The sequence below is a fragment of the Galeopterus variegatus genome, unplaced genomic scaffold (genome assembly GCF_000696425.1).
Source record: "Galeopterus variegatus unplaced genomic scaffold, G_variegatus-3.0.2 Scaffold743, whole genome shotgun sequence".
In the NCBI taxonomy this organism is placed as follows: Eukaryota; Metazoa; Chordata; class Mammalia; order Dermoptera; family Cynocephalidae; genus Galeopterus; species Galeopterus variegatus.
Genome location: NW_007726854.1, coordinates 388459 through 406839, shown reverse-complemented (window position 1 = coordinate 406839; position 18381 = coordinate 388459). Strand labels below are relative to the sequence as shown.

At 36.5% G+C, this 18381-nt stretch overlaps 1 protein-coding gene and 1 pseudogene across 1 annotated transcript in view; one reads left to right on the top strand and one right to left on the bottom strand.

Moving 5' to 3' along the window:
- Positions 1–18381, bottom strand: part of ATP2C1 (ATPase, Ca++ transporting, type 2C, member 1) — a 138568-nt gene that overhangs the window by 1313 nt on the left and 118874 nt on the right. Inside the window, exons 25-28 of the mRNA XM_008571998.1 lie at positions 17801–17948; positions 17189–17284; positions 15514–15655; positions 14403–14527 (exon numbers count right to left, since the gene is read on the bottom strand). Coding sequence (XP_008570220.1) covers positions 14403–14527; positions 15514–15655; positions 17189–17284; positions 17801–17948 — 511 coding nt within the window. The remainder of the gene's footprint in view (positions 1–14402; positions 14528–15513; positions 15656–17188; positions 17285–17800; positions 17949–18381) is intronic.
- LOC103589922 lies at positions 1571–2116 on the top strand (annotated as a pseudogene).

Sequence of the window (18381 nt, the reverse complement as noted above, 5' to 3'; positions counted from 1 at the left end):
GACCGGGACCGGCAACGGGATCGCAACCCTCGGTGTTGCCCCCGCGCCTCGCTCAGCCAGTGAGTGGGAACCGGTCTGTATGTGGGATCCGAACCCTCGGTGGGAGCGCCTCCGCGCTTCCCAAGCGGCGCACTAGCGCAGTGCGCCACCGGGCCGGCCCTGTTATTGCATTTCTTACCACCTGGCATACTATTCACTCATTCATTCAAATATCAGGGTACTTCAAAAAGTTTGTGGAAAAATACAGTTAAAAGGTAATATGGATCATTCCATGAACTTTTTGAAGTACCCTCATATTTATTAAATGCCTACTCTGTGCTAGGATGTAGTAAACAACCACCACCACCTCTGCTATCATGGAGCTTTCATTCTATTGAGATGACTATTAGATGGATAATAGTGGACGTTAGGGTTTTTGTTTTGCCAGGCAAGTATGAAGAAGGGAAAGGCAGTAAGGGAGTTGAGCCTGTGTGCCAAGGAGTGATTATAATGTTTGACTGTGGAGTTTACTCTGAAAGAAAGAAATGATAGCGGTATGCTGTGGGCTAGTGAAAAAGTGGTAGGATCAAAGGATTGGACATCTTGGTAACTATCCGTCCAGGAGGCACTAGAGAGAGGAAGATAAAAAGATGGTTAGAAAATTGAGCATGTAAGACTATATATATGCTTCGTTTGTCTCTCTCTCCTGGAATGTAAGATCTGTGAGGGCAGGGACTTGTCCATTTTATTTATTGTTGTAGCCCTAGTGCCTAGCAAATTTTGAGTAAGTGATATATGGAGGCATTCAAAATATGTTGGGACTTTAAATATGTTTCAAGGTGAAAAGCCTCCTAGCAGTAATTAGTGTTAAGTTATCTCTGGGCTTCATATCTGAGCTAACCCAAAAACCTCTACCAATTAAGATTAATTGGCCTTTGACCTATAGATTCTCTGTTCCTTTCCTTTAATAACTTAGATCAGTCTTGACTGGGTCCTCTCTAGTTACCACAAATAACTTTAAAACAAAACAGGAATCAGTTCTCTTAATAATGATTTCAGCAGGAGGACTGTTCTTGCATCTCAGCGTAATCAAGGCTTTTTTAAAAATGATTTTATACTGATTAAGTGATGGTTCTCCACTGATTTGCTAAGGCACCAGTTGATCAGCTCTGGCTCTAAGTCATATATAGTAAATTTGTGGATTCCAGGTAATCCCATTTTATATTTGTAAAGTAGGTTTTTAGTCCAACTGAGTGACCTTGCAAATGATGTCATTAAATTTTTTCATATTTTAACAAACTGCCTGTTTGGCTTATCAAGGTCATTTTAAATTCCTTTTCTTTGAAGTGTTAAAGAGGCCTGCTCACCTTGGGGCTAGATGCAAAGCCAGTAAGTGTCTATCATTTAATTTGTTAATAAAAAGCTTTTAAATATCACCAGCCAAGAAGTAATCACTATAGTTACAACTCAGGTCTTTCCAAGAAACAGATTATTCCTGATTTTAATAAGAAGTTTATAGAAGCAGTAGAGCTGTCAGTGTTTAGATGCATTTGTTGAAGGCATGTTAATAACAGCTGTTCTACTGCACTGAACCAGTGCTTTTCCAACACACATTTTTCTCCCATTAAACAGGTTGTACAGTGGAAGCCTGGTGCATGGACTGTGCCAACAACTGTTAGCACTGACCTCTGTGGAAAGTCTTCTGAGCATGTGTCCTGAGGCTCAGCAACTTTATGAACATCTTTTCAATGCCACCAGGTCATACGCCCCTACTGAATTATTCCTACCAAAGGGTAAAACAAATTCAAAAAAAAGAAGGCAAAAGAAAAAGAGTTCCAGCTGGTTGAAGAACAGAGTGGGAACCACCTTAGATACCAGGTGTTGGTATGAGGGAAGCAATCGGTTTGGAATGTTAATGGTTGAAAACTTGGAGGAACATATTGAAGCCTCCAAGCTTGAATAAACTGTCTGCATCAAACTAGATGTATAATTCTGACTTAAAAGTTTTGTCACCTACCTTGGAACAATGAACTTTTTTCTTTAGGACTAACCTATTATAGCATAAACATTGCAATAGATAATCTTTGAATTGCAAGGTATTTTGTATTCTTCTTTTAATAAATACAAGCTGCTTTAAGAAACTTCTATATTTCTAAGCACATTTAAAAGTATGTTTGTACTTCTTATGCTCCATTTCAATAAGTTAATAGTAATATTCTATAACCTTTAAATTGCAGCAGTTTAGCCAGCTATGTTTTCAAAAAGAGTAAAAGTCCTACTTCAATTATTTCCTACAAGTAGAAGCTAATTATCATTTCAAGAATTTTTAAAAACAGTTTTCTCTTGTACTTTAGTATGAAAAGTCGGGGCTGTGAAAGACAGAAGTGAGAATGCCAGACAGAAAACTATATACTGAAAGTACTTAGTAAATGATACCACAGTAGGGTTGATGAGCACTTTAGGTTCACTCCAGGTGTTTTTTTTTTGTTTGTTTTGTTTTTTTGTCCTTTTTGAGACCGGCCGCACCGTGCTCAGCCAGTGAGCGTACTGGCCATCCCTATATAGGATCCGAACCCGCAGCAGGAGCGTCGCTGTGCTCCCAGCACCGCACTCTCCCGAGTGCGCCACGGGCTCGGCCCCACTCCAGGTTTTAAAGAACAATTTGAAACTATAATTGCCCCTGCAAAATAAGAAACACATCTTCAGCTGCTAGGTCTAGAGGAGGAGGAAAGAATGAGAAAAAATGAAAATGGAATAACGCAGCAATACTGGATTCTAGTTCTGCTTTCACACTATGGGTTTTGACCCATTAATGGGATGTGAAAAGTATTTAATGTGTCATTTAAATGAAAAAATTAAAATGGAAAACACCAGATACACATATCATGTATTAGGTGATTGTGCAAAATGTATTTCTTACTGTAGATTATAGTCAAACATGTTTGTACGGCAGTGCTCTGAAAAATACTAGAGGCTGCTAAAATTACAAATACCAACAGAGTTATGAAAGTCCTGGCCAGTTCCAAATAAAGAACTTGAAAATAAAAAGCAACAAGTGGAATGAATACATTTGGGCAAGATCTGAAAGTATACTCCAACCTTCATTTTACTTGTACTCACAAACTGTGTTCTTCCTTTCTTCTCTACCTCTCCCACTGGTATATTCCATCAGTAGTAACCATAAAGGTGGCTTTAAGCTATTATATTTTGAACAGGCCTATGTCCAGTTCCTAACATGATAAACAATTCTCTCCAGTTTCCTAGAAGCACCATGCTCTTAAGAGCAATAAGCCCAGCCAGTGTCAAACGCACACATCACAAGTACTAACTGGCTTTAGCCATTTGCAAAAAGCAAAAACACATGTCATTTGTTCCTACAATGTTCAACTCTAAAAACTGGCTTCTGTTTCAAGTAAGAGTTCTTAAAATAAAGAAAATTTTATTTTTTTGGTTTTTTTTTTTTTTTTTTTTTAAGGAGGAGTGCATGGGGCTCCTTAGTGAGGTTGTTTGTCTCCAAAGAGACGGTTATTCCCAGAAGGATCAAGAAAAGAGTAGTCCTGTGCATCTACAGTCAGTCCACCATAATTGTGGCTTCTGTATCCGCAGATTCAACCAACTGTGAATCAAAAATATTTGAAGAAAAAAAAAATAGCAATACAATTTAAAAAATACAAATAAAAAATACAAAATAACAACTATTTACATAACATTTAAATTGTATTAAGTATATACGTAATCTAGAGATGATTTAAAGTATACAGGAGGATGTGCAGAAGTTATATGCAAATACTATGTCACTTCATACATAAGGGACTTGAGCATCCGTAGATTTTGGTATCCACGGGGGTCCTGGAACCAATCGCCTGCTGATACCAAGGGACAACTGTATTTTTGAAAAACAGTGGATGTAATGTGGACCATAAGCATGTAAGAACTTTGTTAGAACAAAATTCTATTTCTTGGTTCCTGGAGTTTGAGGCTTATCTAGAAATTATACCAATATGAGTGTCCTATTTCCTGAGTTATCATCAACGCTTCTTTTTAAAACCACCAACCCTGCATGGAAAACCACTCATTTCTACTTCACCAAGTAACTGGTTTGATAGGCACCAAATTGGAGAGTGTGCGGGCTAAAGAGTTTAATTAAAAGTTAAATGAATTACATCAATCATTTTTTCTTTCATTACAACGGTTCTCCTTCAGCAGTAGTAAGAAGTCAAGTTCCCTTTTCTAGCTATCGCAATCAAGCTTATTCAATTGAAATGATCCAGCCTTGCAGTAAAGAAGTTCAAGTCTAATAATGTCTATTCACTCTTACTCTCTGTGAGAACTCAGGAAATTTTACCTACCTAGTGCATCTTCCCGTATGTATTAGATGGGAAGTCACAGGCACTTCACAGGATAATCTAAAGGGGTTCACCAAAGAATGACATAGTACCTGACCTCCAAAAATCATTCTTAAGCTGCTTGGGAAGACAACCCACAATAAAATAACAAGAGAACATTTTATAAAGCAGTCTATCAGGTGCAAAAGGCAAAATGCAGACTAAAAACTACAGTAAGGTGACAGGAGTCATCAGGATGAAGAGAAGTTAAATCAGAGGAGGATTCTCACACCTGGCTTTTGGCCTGGCTTTACAAGATAGAGATAAAATTCAGGTCAGGTATAGGAGGCAATGGGAACACCTCTGTGTAAGAGCAGAATGTTATACATCCCATGTTCCATTTTTAAAATCTACTGTTTCCTATGTTTTCAAAGAAGTCTTTAGATCCTGCTCTTTCTGATTCAGTTCTAGCAAATGAAATCTCACCTCAGGCTTTGGAAATTGTCTTCAATTAGCAGTTCAAGTAACAAAAGGAACTCTGGATGGCTAAGATGAATATACTTTAGGGATAAAGCTGGAGAGAGAGAAAAACATTTACTATAATGTAATCATTCTGTGTTTAGTGGGGATAAAATTATACTTGTATCTATTTTGTACAAGCCTTTTTTGAGACACCTGGACCTTGAAAATTTAAATTACATCCTGTAAATATAATCTCTACTACTCTTCCATGTCAACTGATATTGGGAGAAGAATTCAAATTAATTAGAATTTCAGAAGATAAAGACCGTATCTTAAAGATAAGGACCTATCCAAGTGCATATAGCTACAAAGGGCTTAGAAGTACCTTTTCCTCCTTTGTGAATAAAAGTGAGTCAATGACTATGCCTCAGTTGCCCTACTTGTAAAATGAGGATCATAGTAGTTCATATTATTGTCTAAAGATAAAATAGCATGTACTTTTAAGTTACCTAGCATAGTGCCTGGTACTAAAAACTCGTGATAAATGACAGCCATTATTGTTATGTCCACACATGAAAATTAAGAGTAAAGCAAGGGATCTGGGAAGAAGTGAGAGAATGTGGAGCAGCACAAAGATCAAGACACCATGAGACCAGGGTTGCCAAAGCAAAGGACAGAATTTTGCAGAGGCAAAAGAGTTCAACACTATCAAATACGGCTAAGAAAACAAGAAGAGCAAGAATGTAAGAATATTACAGCAACTTTCAGTAGAGTTGTCATGCCAAAGACATACTGGAAAGAGTAGAGAATTGCTAAGAGAATGCCAATGGGCAACCAAGACCAGAAGGAATTATCCCCATGTGAGTACTCATGTTCCTCCAACCCTTTTTCCTGTTGTCAGAGAATTTTCTGTATTGTTTTTAAACTCAATTTGAAAGAGCCCTGGGTATATTTAAAGATTAAAAAATAATTAAGAGCAGATATCGCTTTCTGGGAATTTCCTCTTCCTCCAACTGCCGGGGTTATATCCTGGTCCTACTCCATAGTGCTAAGAAGGTTTAACCCAGTTTTCCCTTAGTGAGGTTGCCAGGTTTCACTGGATGTTGCTCTCTACCATGCACTATTTGGCTGGCTGGCACACAAGGAGCACCTGGAAAGCTGTCACCAAGACCAGGAGAAAGAATTTCACTTCTGTATAAGGGTAAACTCTTACCTGACTACAAATTTGATGACCTTGTATTTTCAGTGAGATCGATGTGAGGTACTAGTATTTATGTCATAATGTCTTCGATGACACATCTCAGTCATGACAGCTGAAAGTCATTCTGCATCTTGAATCGATTTGAAATTCAATATTCTTTCTCTTGGATAAATGTATTAAAAACATGCCTCTCCACGTTCAGCAACAGCTTTCTGAGCCATACAGAATAAGCTGCTTTTGCATTTCTTTTCAGAGGTCTGAATAATGCTTAAAATTCAAGTCCATCCAGCTTTAAAAATTCTATGGTGAGAACCTCATGTTGAGGAAGGAAGTTTTAAAATTCAAAAGCGTGACTGCATGAGGCCATATACCAGTCTGTTAAAATGGGAGAAATAGGTGAATGAAATGATACAAGGAAAAGTGTTTCCAGCTAGTTTCACTGGATTTTGTGTTCAGGGAGAGAAAGCAAATTTCAAGTCAATATGTCACAATGCACACACAATCTCTTCTATTTCTACTAGTCTTGATAACATTTTATATACAGTCATGCATAGCTTAACAGTGGGGATTTGTTTTGAGAAATGCGTCGTTAGGTGATTTCATCATTGTGTGAATATCACTGAGTGTACTTACACAAACCTAGATGATATTGCCTACTACACACCTAGGGTATATGGTATAGCCATTATAATCTTATGGGACCACTGTTGTACAGTCTGTCATTGACCAAAACATCATTGTCAGCATATGACTATATTTGGTTAAGATAGTTAAATTTTTCTCTCAATATAAATTGTACTTATTACATATATATAAACATAGGTACAGTCATCCTTGCGTACTCCTGGGCTATTGGTTCCAGGACCCCCGGCAGATACCAAAATCCATGGCCAATCAACTCTCACAGAGTGTAAAGGACAATTGTACTATGCAAATACATTTTGGTTTAGAATGCTCTATTCTGAAAAAATGAGTTAGAAAATATATTTTTCCCCTAAGACTGGGCTATTAGGATATTTTGCTTTCTACTATTACTATACTTTGTCTTCTCTAAGCAAGATTACATACTTTAGCTTATTCAAATTCAGCCTGTTTCTCTGGGTTCGTACAACCTATGAAAGGGAAATCTCCACTTCTCTTGTGCATCCAAGGGGGTGGGAGGGAGGAGACAGACCAGGCAGGAGTAGTCTCTGCTTCAGATGGATAAAAGCTTGATGAGTAGAGAATAGGGGTGGGGGACAGGGGGGCGGAGGTGAGTAAGGACACAACAACTTAGATGGGACAGCACAGAACACTCCACCCACTACAAGAATAAGGAGCATTGACGATGAGATGGGACTCATAACAGTTGGCATGTCCTTCCTGTTGATTGTTGATGATTATCTGAGGACAGAATCACTCTGACTTTCTCTACATAGGAGCCTTGGTGGAGAATCAGAAGAGTCACTGACAAAAAAAAATGTGCTACCAAGTGCATCCATCCCAAAGAGAACATCCTGCTGGGAAATTGGAGGATAGAGAAAATTGATGCTACTTCACTTCCACTGAATGCAATGCACAGACCTATTTTCCTTTTTTTGAATAACTAAATGCAAAGGCAAACTTTTTCTATAAAGGGTCAGATAATAAATATTTTAGGCTTTGTGAGCCATATGGTCTCTACTGTGACTACTCACCTCTACAGTTGTATCATGAAAGCAGCAATAAAAAATATGTAAATGCATATGTGTAGCTGTGTTCTAATAAAACTTTATTTACAAAAACAGGCAGCAGGCAGATTTGGCCTGCATCCAACCTCGAAACTCAATAACATGATGGTACTTCAAAAAGTACATAGAAATATTCTTCTTATCTTCTATTTTTCCACAAACTTTTTGAAAGACCCTTATAGCTCCATGGGGGTGAGCTAAGTAGGATTAAAATAAACTGTCCATTGCCGGTCAGTAAAAAAAGACAAAAAGGAGAAAAAAAAAAAAGGTAGGTTTGTTTGTTTTATTTTTTAAATGTTAAAAATTCAGGGCCAGCCCGGTGGCGCACTGCTATAGTGCGCCGCTTGGGAAGTGCGGTGGCGCTCCCGCTGAGGGTTCGGTTCCCACATGCAGACCGGCCGCTCACTGGCTGAGCGACGGGCGGGGGCAACGCCGAGGGTTGCGATCCCGTGGCCGGTCCCGGTCCGGTACGGGCGCGACACTGAGGGTTGCGATCCGTTGCCGGTCACGAAAAAAGACAAAAAGGAAAAAAAAAAAAAAAGCTGTTTTCTTAACTTGCAACACCTCTAACTCATGAGCCATTCAGACCAGCTCCATATAGAACAATAATTTTAAAATCTAATGCAATCCTATTATGCAACTATACAGAGAAAAGAACATGAACAAAAACATACTAATTTATAACTTCCTAAAATTGATCTAATAATGCCTAAATGTAAAGTCTGTCATGACTTTTCTATACACCCACCTATTTGGTTGGGGCCGCCTATATTTTGCTCCACAGATAATACTTTTTAAGACTCACATATACATATTACACTGGTAAGATGCAGAGGTGAGAAGAGAGCCAACTGGCAAGGCATTATAGTATTTTCTTTATGACCATAAGATGGCACTAAATTGTCACTTCTCAACTAAAGCGCATTTCAGTATACTTACTACAGAAAATTGCTTTTAATGTGGTTGAATAGATTAGCATTTTTTTTAATGGTATTAAAAAGCACATTTTGAGTTCAAAAGCTAAAAATACAGAATCCAGAAATGGACCTCTGGAACCGATATAGAACAGTTTGACTAATTTCTGGCACTGAGTACTCGTAACACTGAGATGTGGTTTCTACTCAAAGGGTTATTACTAAATAGAATTATGCAATTATTGCTCAAGAAATAATGGTGATATGGGCAACTCTGGGACAGATATGCCAGGCTAACAGCCCTGGAGACACCACAGAAATGTGGGCCTTTCCAGGATATTTGTCAATCTGGCTAGAACTGAGCAAAGGGGGAATATGAATAGCAAAGTCAGGTCTGTACAGTAACCTGCAAAAGTAACCCAGTCTAAATGGAGCAATTACACAAATATGGGCCATTACTACCACATCATACACACTCGTGTGTACTCAGGAACACCAGTAGGTTTAGATTAGAAAAGAATTTCTAAGAATCAAAACTAATGGCTGAAGTAATTGTTTTCACTTGTCTCCCCAAATTTCAATTCTTAAATTTATTTTGAATGAAAAAGAGAAGAAACCAAATTCCTGTCTAGATTTATCAACAAAGTAGCTTGGACGCAAATTTTCAATACTTTCTAAAAAATAAAACCCCACAATTTTATGCCCAAACTTAGTATATTTACTTTTTTTTAAATAGCATTTATAAGAAATTGTACTACACACACACCCCCTTTAGAGCAATCTAGAAAGGCCATCCTAGTTAGCATTTCAGCTAAGCTTTGAAATACAGGTAAAAATTCTCAAAATTAGGGCAGAGGAAAAAGAATTTCAAATAGAAGGAATACTGTCCAAAAAGACCTGGAAGTGGATTGTGTTGGTATATAAGGCTAGAAAAGTCCAAAGAAGAATGAGTAAAATAAAAAAATAAAAAATAAACAAAAAACAACGAACCAACATTGTTTTTGACTCTCCTGCCATAAGTACTTGTTCAGAGCAAGTAACTATTTTTAATGTTAATGCTATTCACTCACTGGGGTTTCCTCGCACAGCAAATTTCACCCTAAGCTACGCAGTTCTTTGATATATTTCTCGTGTATACTCCCACCTATTAACAGTGTGTCTTAACTGCAAATACCAAAAAGACATGCTACCAATAATTCAGATCAGTGTTTTCCAGTCAGTAACCCTAATAACAGATCCATTTTGAAAGCTCTCTGACAAAGAAGACTGAAATATTCTATCTTTTCCCTTGCGTTTTGAATTTATACAATTGTTGGCAGATTAAGTATACAAAAGGAAGTTTTAAAAAATCTTATTCTCTCAAGGTGAGTTTACTTTCATTTACTGCTTTACTTTTATCAAAAAAATCAATAAATAAATGTGATGCTTGTGAAGGGAAATTGTTTTTCTACTAGCTTGTAATTAATGAGACTTGGCTTTAAATTGATTCTGTGCTTAGAAACCTCTAACACATTCACTGGGAAATCTCAAGAACACCACAAACTTCATATTTCAAATGGACCCATGTCCCACAAAAGCCTGCTCAGCTTATTCTCTTAACAGCTCTACAGTTCAAGCCAAAGGCTAGAAACTATCTTCCATACTTTCCTTCTCTTTCGTCTAGGCATGTCTCTTAGTAGGTAGAAATTCTAAGCCTTCCTCTCCATACTGACCACCACAGCTTAATTACCCCTTTACCCCTTAAGTTTCCACAATTTTCTAATCAGTCTTCCTAATCTAGTCTTTACAACTGACCCTCTGTGCTTCCATCAGCATGTTTTGAGACAAAAAAACAAACTCACTTCATAACCTTGAAACCCTCCAGCATACTCAGACAAGTCAACTGTCTGTCTCTACCTTCACCACTAGGCTCCTGCCTCTCTTCTCCAATCCCTCACACTGTATCTCCTGCCTTAATGGTGCCAAATGCTTCATGGTTTTCACGTGTTCCCTGCAGCCCCCACCCAGACCTCTGCAGAGGCTATGCTGTTTGATTGCAATGTCTGGCTGCTTTTCACCTGGAGATTCCCAATTTAAGGCCTGATTCAGATGCCACTAGTTCTAGGAAATTTCTTTGATAACCTCCTCCCATGAAGTTATTTCTCTTTTAGCTCCTGTAGTATTTTGGACAGCATTTACCATTGTACTGAATGTATTCACATTGGTCTCCAGAGCTAAGACAGAATTTCCTGAAGGCAAGATACTACCTCTTATTTCTTTATAAACCTAAGCCTACAACAATGTTTGCAGACAATTATATCTACATTAACACCAGGGGCTGGTTAACCATTATTTGTTATTAGCAATAAACAACTCTTGACAACCAAAACCCAAAATAAGGTAGTCAAACAAGTCAGTAGTCATACCAAGTGCTAAATGAGCTCAAAAGGACGCTTAACTATCAGGATGATCTGTTTGCACAGTCTACAAGTTAGTTTTAATATTTATCCACACCATGTTTTAGTATGCAAATCAGCTACTGTTTGGATTGTAGGAACTCAGTCTAAAAAAGCACTTCAAAGATTTTCAAATGCCAACATCAAGGGAAACTTCTACTGAAATGTGTGCTGTATTCACTTTAATGTATGTGTATTTTTGAAATAAATGTGCAAAGATCACTATTAACTTTCTTGAAACAGCCTGTTAACAGTTATATTCCCTGCTATTGTGTCCATGAGCTCCTGAAGGGCGGGGATGCCATCTTCCTTCTATTCCTAGCACACTCCAGGTACTAAATAAACATTTAAAGAGAAGACAATCAATTCATCCATCTAACTTCTTGGGTAAGTCACATGTGGAACTGAAATACTTATGAATTGCCAAGTGACAGAAAATGTTAATTAAGGTTTCTAAATATGATATATCAATACTCACTTTATACTATATGAAAGAGATCAAAACTTAAAGTGATTTCAGAAAGACAATCAATGTAACAGATGTACCCTGCATGGATATGAAAGGTAAATAACACATCTTATTCTTGTGAAGGTGGGCACTGCTATTAAATAAAGCCTGAATCCTGAGTGGGTAGATTCTTCAGGTTGGGTTGTTGCAATGCTCAGCACAAATGTGAGAGAACATGCTCAGTCCTGTTTCTATGTCACTGTCTTAATCATTTGAGAAGTGTCTACCTAATTGGTGAATTATTTCAAGCTCCTTTCTTTTCTCCCCTGATGTTTAGCCACTTTGAAGCCAAATAACTTCATGAGGTAGTCTAACAGGGAAAAAGCCAAATAAATTAGCATTGTTAGGGACTCTAGCAAATCCTAGGGCTAGGAAATAGAGTAAAAATTAAAAATTTAGATACTAGCACATTTAAATCATCTATGTTAATCTGGATTAGTATACTACAGAAAATTAAAATCTGGATCTGTACTGTACAATTAACTTTGTTGTAAATCATAGATTCTGTATACTATGAATTTCCCCTAATTTCTGTGTCTTTGCCATCCATATGGATAATTTCAGTGCTAACAGTCCCAACTGGGAAGTCATTAACTTATCAAAGGAAATCGTTTTATTTTTATAGTTCAAAAACCAAACAAAAGGATAGGCACATATTTACTTTCTATGAGTCATGCTCTGAACCTAAAATGCAAAAAAGACTGACATGCACTTAATGTGTATTCCAAGACTTTGTAACAGAGGGAAAAATCAATACAAAATTTAGGTATGAAACATCAAGTCACTGAAGATAAAAGCTGATTACACAATGGCTTTCATGTTCCAGCTACTGAGATGGAGCAATGTACATTTGACTACTCAGCTTTAAAGGGTAAAGTAGAATAAACTGCAGACATCTCAGCTCCTTATACTCTCAACTGTTTGTCAAAGGATAGATATTTTCCCTATCAATAACAATATTTTAGTGTTAACACTTGCAGTTTAATATTGAATTAAAAGCTAAAGAGTGCTTTATCCTGACAGTTTATAAAATTAAAAAAAAAAAAACTCACTAACTTCAAGAAGAATTAAACCTTTGAGAATTTGAGACTTGTAAGATTCACAAAGGAAAGAAAAAAACAGTGATCGGACAGTGGTCACATCCTGTGCAAAAAAACTTGAGATATAAAAATGGTAGCACAAGGGGCCGGCCCGGTGGCGCACTGCTACAGTGCGCCGCTTGGGAGCGCGGCGGCACTCCCGCCGAGGGTTCAGATCCCACATACAGACCGGTTCCCGCTCACTGGCTGAGCGAGGTGCGGGTGCAACACTGAGGGTTGCGATCCCGTTGCCGGTCCTGGTCCGGTACGGGGGCGACACTGAGGGTTGCGATCCGTTGCCGGGCACGAAAAAAAAGACAAAAAGAAAAATGGTAGCACAAGATGTGAGACTTGTAAGATTTCTGTTTTTAGAAAGAAATGTTCAACAAGAGAATGAATATCTACTTTTAAAATTCTGGCCCAAATTTGCCACACACTCATAACAAATTACTAGTACCTCACCTCATCAAGCTTTCATAAAAACTGATGGCATTATACAAAGCAAACCCATCTATTTCTCTAGCATGCCCAATGAAATAAAAAGAAGGTAGAGAACAAATGGTAGAAGTAAAAGAAGGGACACATTCAGGGTTATGCTACAACTGAGGTCAAAGAAGCTAGAGGTGCATGAAGTGTGCCTAGCACAGAATCTCCCACATTATACTCTGGTTCATAAACCATCTATTTGAGTTTGGGAATTTTTATTCTTTTAGTAGTCTATACTTCCTAAGAAATATGCTTAAAAACACATAAAAAGGAGTAAAAATAATAAGATTCAGTTATTCAGCTGAGGTACTTGGGTTCCTACTTAGGGGATGACAAAATGCTTTTTGACAAAGTGTGTGTGTGTGTGTGTGTGTGTGTGTGTGTGTGTGTGTGTGTGTGTGTGTTTAACTCAAAAAGGAGGCATGTCATGTTAATATGTTTAAAATTACAGCCCAATCTTAAATTTTTTCACTCTATGATTAAATTAATTACAGAAACTGTTACTTTAACATGAATGCCATTTGATAGCCCTGCATTTAATTCTGCTAGACCAAAGGCTCATACCTTTAAAAAAGAAAAGGCTCATACCTTTAAAAAAAAAAAAAAAAAAAAAAAAAAAAGCAACCATTTACATTTACTAAGAAAAGCAAACATTTACTTCAGTATAGGCTTTTCAATCACAAAAGAAAGAAAAGAACAGTGATCCGACAATGGTCACAACCTATGCCAAAAACGTGATATAAAAATGGTAGCACAAGATATCTGAGCTGCTTACATTGCAGGAAAAAGGAGATACAGTAGCTGAAATATGGCACTCCTGGGAATCAATTTCTAAACCAAACAGAATGCCTTTGAATGATTATATTTATTTTTGTATTAGTAAGAAAGCCCCACCACAATAAATAGTACAATATTTAAAAAAAAAAAAAAAAACAAACCAACTATATCTATCTAAGATAAACAGTGTATTTACTGTTAGACCACTTTAACTGCAGAAGGTGGTTCAGGTTTTGCCTTTTTTACCCTTGATTAAATAACTGCCCATATGCTTTATAAAGCAATTCCACTCAATTGCAAAAGCCAATTTAAATCAAGGAATATGTTATCAAAGTTGCATAATTTCATTTGGGACTGCCAGCAGGTTAAAGTCTCAAATCAAGTCTTTAACATTAATGTTCATTTTTAAACAATGAAAAGTTAAAAAGTTCTCAAAATCTTCATTATCCTCTTGAACTTGCCCTTTTAAATGATCCTCAGACTGCAATTCCTAGTGTGCAAATAAAAGAATGCAATATGCATCATACTTCAAGAAAAGACGACGACGTCGAACTAACATTCTTCTGGATCTTTTCCCTGCTCCTTTCAACCTTCTTTATAATTTCTGCCACTATGCACACTGATGAAGTGAGACCCAAAAGAAACAAAAGATCTGCAAGAGAAAATAAGTTGGGTTTTACAATTCTTAATTTCTTACCAAGCTTAATCGCTTACCATTTGCTAGCATTTTACTGCAGCTTTTAAACACATTTGTTTCACTATCATTCCATGAGGGAGGTACAATCACCCTCAGTTAAAAATAAGTAAAAGAAAGCTCAAAGGTATTAAAATGACTCTTCCAAAGTCACACAGCTAAGGGCAGCAGCAGAACTAGGATCCATGTCCTCTGACCATTTTCCCTGGACCAGCTCTTAACAATAACACCAGCATGAGGAGTTTTCTAGTTAATAGATCACACAGCCCTTTTAAAAAGCACTGTTCAAGCAGCAGTAACCAATTTGATTGAAAATGCCTATCTGAAGATTAAAAATTTTGCATCACTACTTTCCATTTCAAAGCCTAGAAGACTCTGAAATGCATTATCATTTTTAATGTACTGTATCATATATTTTTACATATTATACATTAAATAATGTGTAATTTCCATAGAATCTTTACAAAACTTTCTGCTTTTAGCATCAGACTGACATTTCATGAAACTAGAATGTGCAAATTAACAACAACAAAAAAAAACCAGTAAAATATTAGTTTAACTATTAAAATTGTAATTTCAAAGAACAACAATTTGGTTTTTGGTGAGCTTAAGTCTAGTTTTCTCTTCATACAAGATGAGAAATGTGCACTAAAAAGTTATAAATTATAATTACTTTACAACAGGCTTTGATTTGCTACATTTCAGAATCACCAAATATGATTTATAACAAATGATAACTTATAAAAAAGGAAAAAAAATAAAACCCTAGAGTTAGGAGAGTGACTCCTTGGAACTTCCCAACATAAAAAAATAGCGCATATTCTTTTTTCAAATCAAGTCAGTTACTTTTCTTATTTCACTATTTTAAAAGAATATCAGAATAAACACATTCGAAAATATAACAATTCAAAAGACATAAATTGTAAAGATAACATTTTCTTTACCCAGTATACTTAGGCTCTCAGTCTGAAAAACCTTCTGAAGTGGAGGAAAGTAAATAACTAGTAACTGTCCCATGATGGATCCAAGAACTGCATAGCAAAACATTTTATTACTGCAGAGTCCAATCTCAAATACAGACTTGGTCTGTTGGCAGAGCAGAGAGTTCAAACATTACTCCTTGGTCACAGAAATATCTTCTTTATTATTATATTCACTTCCAATTTTTAATAAGCAGTATCACTATATCATTTAATTCTACAATGTCAATTCCATTAAAATCTCTTAATTTTAACTATTATTTTGAAATAATTCAGATGGAATAAGGGTAAATTTTAAAGCAGCTTCTATTTATCAGAAAAGGGCTTGCTTAAAAAAAAATGGCATCCCAAAGCATGAAGAAACTTTATCTGTATTTTGCTAAATCATTTCCATACATTCATTAGGGTAGATCATCTATAATCCTTTGTAAAAGAAAGGACCTAGTTGTGTATGTACTGAAAAAGTAAAACTGGAAGGAAAAAAAAAAAAAAAAAAAAAAAAAAAAAAAAAAAAAAAAAAAAAAGAACAATCTGAGTGTAGGCCAAGCAGTTAGTTCACTTGGTTAGAGAATGGTGCTTAATAATACCAAGGTCAAGGGTTCAGATCTCCATACCAGCCAGCGGCCAAAAAGAAAAGAAAAAGAAAACTGCCTTTCGTAAAACAAAAAAATGTACTACATGTACTTCAAAAATTAATTTAAATTAGTGACAATTCACTGTACTTGGAAAGTTCTAGCATGGCAAAAGGTAACAGATATACTTAAGGGTTCATAAAGTGCTTTACAATTGAAATGAATACTTGTACCTCTCAAATGGAACTAGTTTTCAAGAACAATATGATCTGGAAAAATATCACTAGATTCTAGCCCAGTATTTTCTATCAAAATACTTAGACCAAAAAGAGGCAGTCACACCTTAAGATATAATATAGGAAGAAAAGCAAAGTTAAAATGTCCCAAGCTTTGACACACTGATAGAAGTGATAGTAAAAAAATTAATATGTATGGGCCGGCCCGGTGGCGCACTGGATAGTGCGCCGCTTGGGAAGCGCGGTGGCGCTCCCGCCCGAGGGTTCGGATCCCACATACAGACCGGTTCCCGCTCATTGGCTGAGCGAGGCACGGGAGCGACGCCGAGGGTTGCGATCCCGTTGCCGGTCCCCGGTCCGGTACGGGGGCAACACTGAGGGTTGCGATCCGTTGCCGGACACGGAAAAAGACAAAAAAGACCAAAAAAAAAAAAAAAATTAATATGCACAAAACTGTTCTTGTACTTCTAACAATACTTTCTCCTAAAATGTGACTAAAACTATCCCAACAGAACCCATGAGGTTTGTCATCCTCTTCTCAATGTTAACCTGAATCTGTCACACAGCTACAGCTAAGAAAGGAATGGAAAAAAGAAAGATAAGACAACACTCGTGATTTACTTTTATCTTCCAGTAAAAGGTAAGGCTTATCTCCCTCCAAATGCCCTATCCTCCTTGTGACCAATGGCACATGTTTATAAGAAGGCTGTGTCTGGGGCTGTAATCTATGGCTACAAAACCAAGGAAAGCTAAAAATTCATAATCCATACCTACTTACTATTACAAAGTATTACTTAACTGAGTCAATCAACTAAGATCACCTAACCATACCTGGGATCTGGAACTCAGTGCATTGAACATGTCAAAAAACACAAAACATGTGAAGGTCATTGTTGTGTCTCGAGGTGTTATCACATTATCTCGTAGCTGTCAAGCAGAAAAAACAAAATGACTTTTTAGTGGCTGAATTCAATGGTCAAAACAATAACATTTTTTTTCCGTTAGAATAAAATAGCTTTAGTCTAAGATATGAAACATAAAAGTTACCTAAATTTCCTATAACCCTCTAGTGAATAGCTGCAGTCTGCATTGTGAAAAGTAAAAAAACTTCTCATGAACTATTCATATATAGTACTAAAATACTGTTATTAATTAATAACAATAAAGTAGCTATATTAAAGACTCAGATTTCCCAACTTCTCCCCAAAGTTTCATGTATTAATTTTTCTTGTATCTGATTTTTTTCTGCAGATTTAAATTATTCTAATACAGGAAACAAGACTTCTATTAAACCATAAAAATTGAAATCAAACTCTTTTTATCATATTTTTTCACTCAAAGAGCTCTCCTAACATCCCAGCCTTCTGTGTAACACACCAAAATAACTAAGAATCCTATCATACAGAATGCTTGTTAATAAAGCAGCTTATCCAGTGAATATACCTCACGCCAGAAGACAAACAAAGTCCCACAAACAATGATTACTGATGAAACAAGTATTTTAAGTATCAAGTTTTTAGTCAGAATGCTGTCCTTCCAGTTGCGAGGAGGTTTACGAATGACATCTTTATCCACTGGTTCTACTCCAAGGCTTAAAAGCAAACAGAAAAATGAATTACTTTAGTTTTGAGGTTTGGATTTTTACTTTCACATCCTTAACCTCAATTATTCTGGAAACTAAATGCCTTCTTATGGAAATGAATTGTTGAATCATAAAAAAAACCTTAGTTATGATTATTCAGAATTAACCACTAATTTTGTCACTGTTTCTCTCCTCTCTTTACCCTCATTTATTTGGCAAAGTTTCATAGGAAACTAATAGTCAAATTTCAAAAAATCGCCCAATTTTGTTTACATATAAGTTTACTCACTTCAAATATGGTATGAAATACATGACCTACCAACTGAACTTTGAAATATCTTTCAAACAAGGAACTTTTGACTAGGATGATTTGTTGCAGTGGCCAATGGCATGTATCAACCAACTACCTCATTATTATAAAAGAAAAGAATAAAGTTAGAAG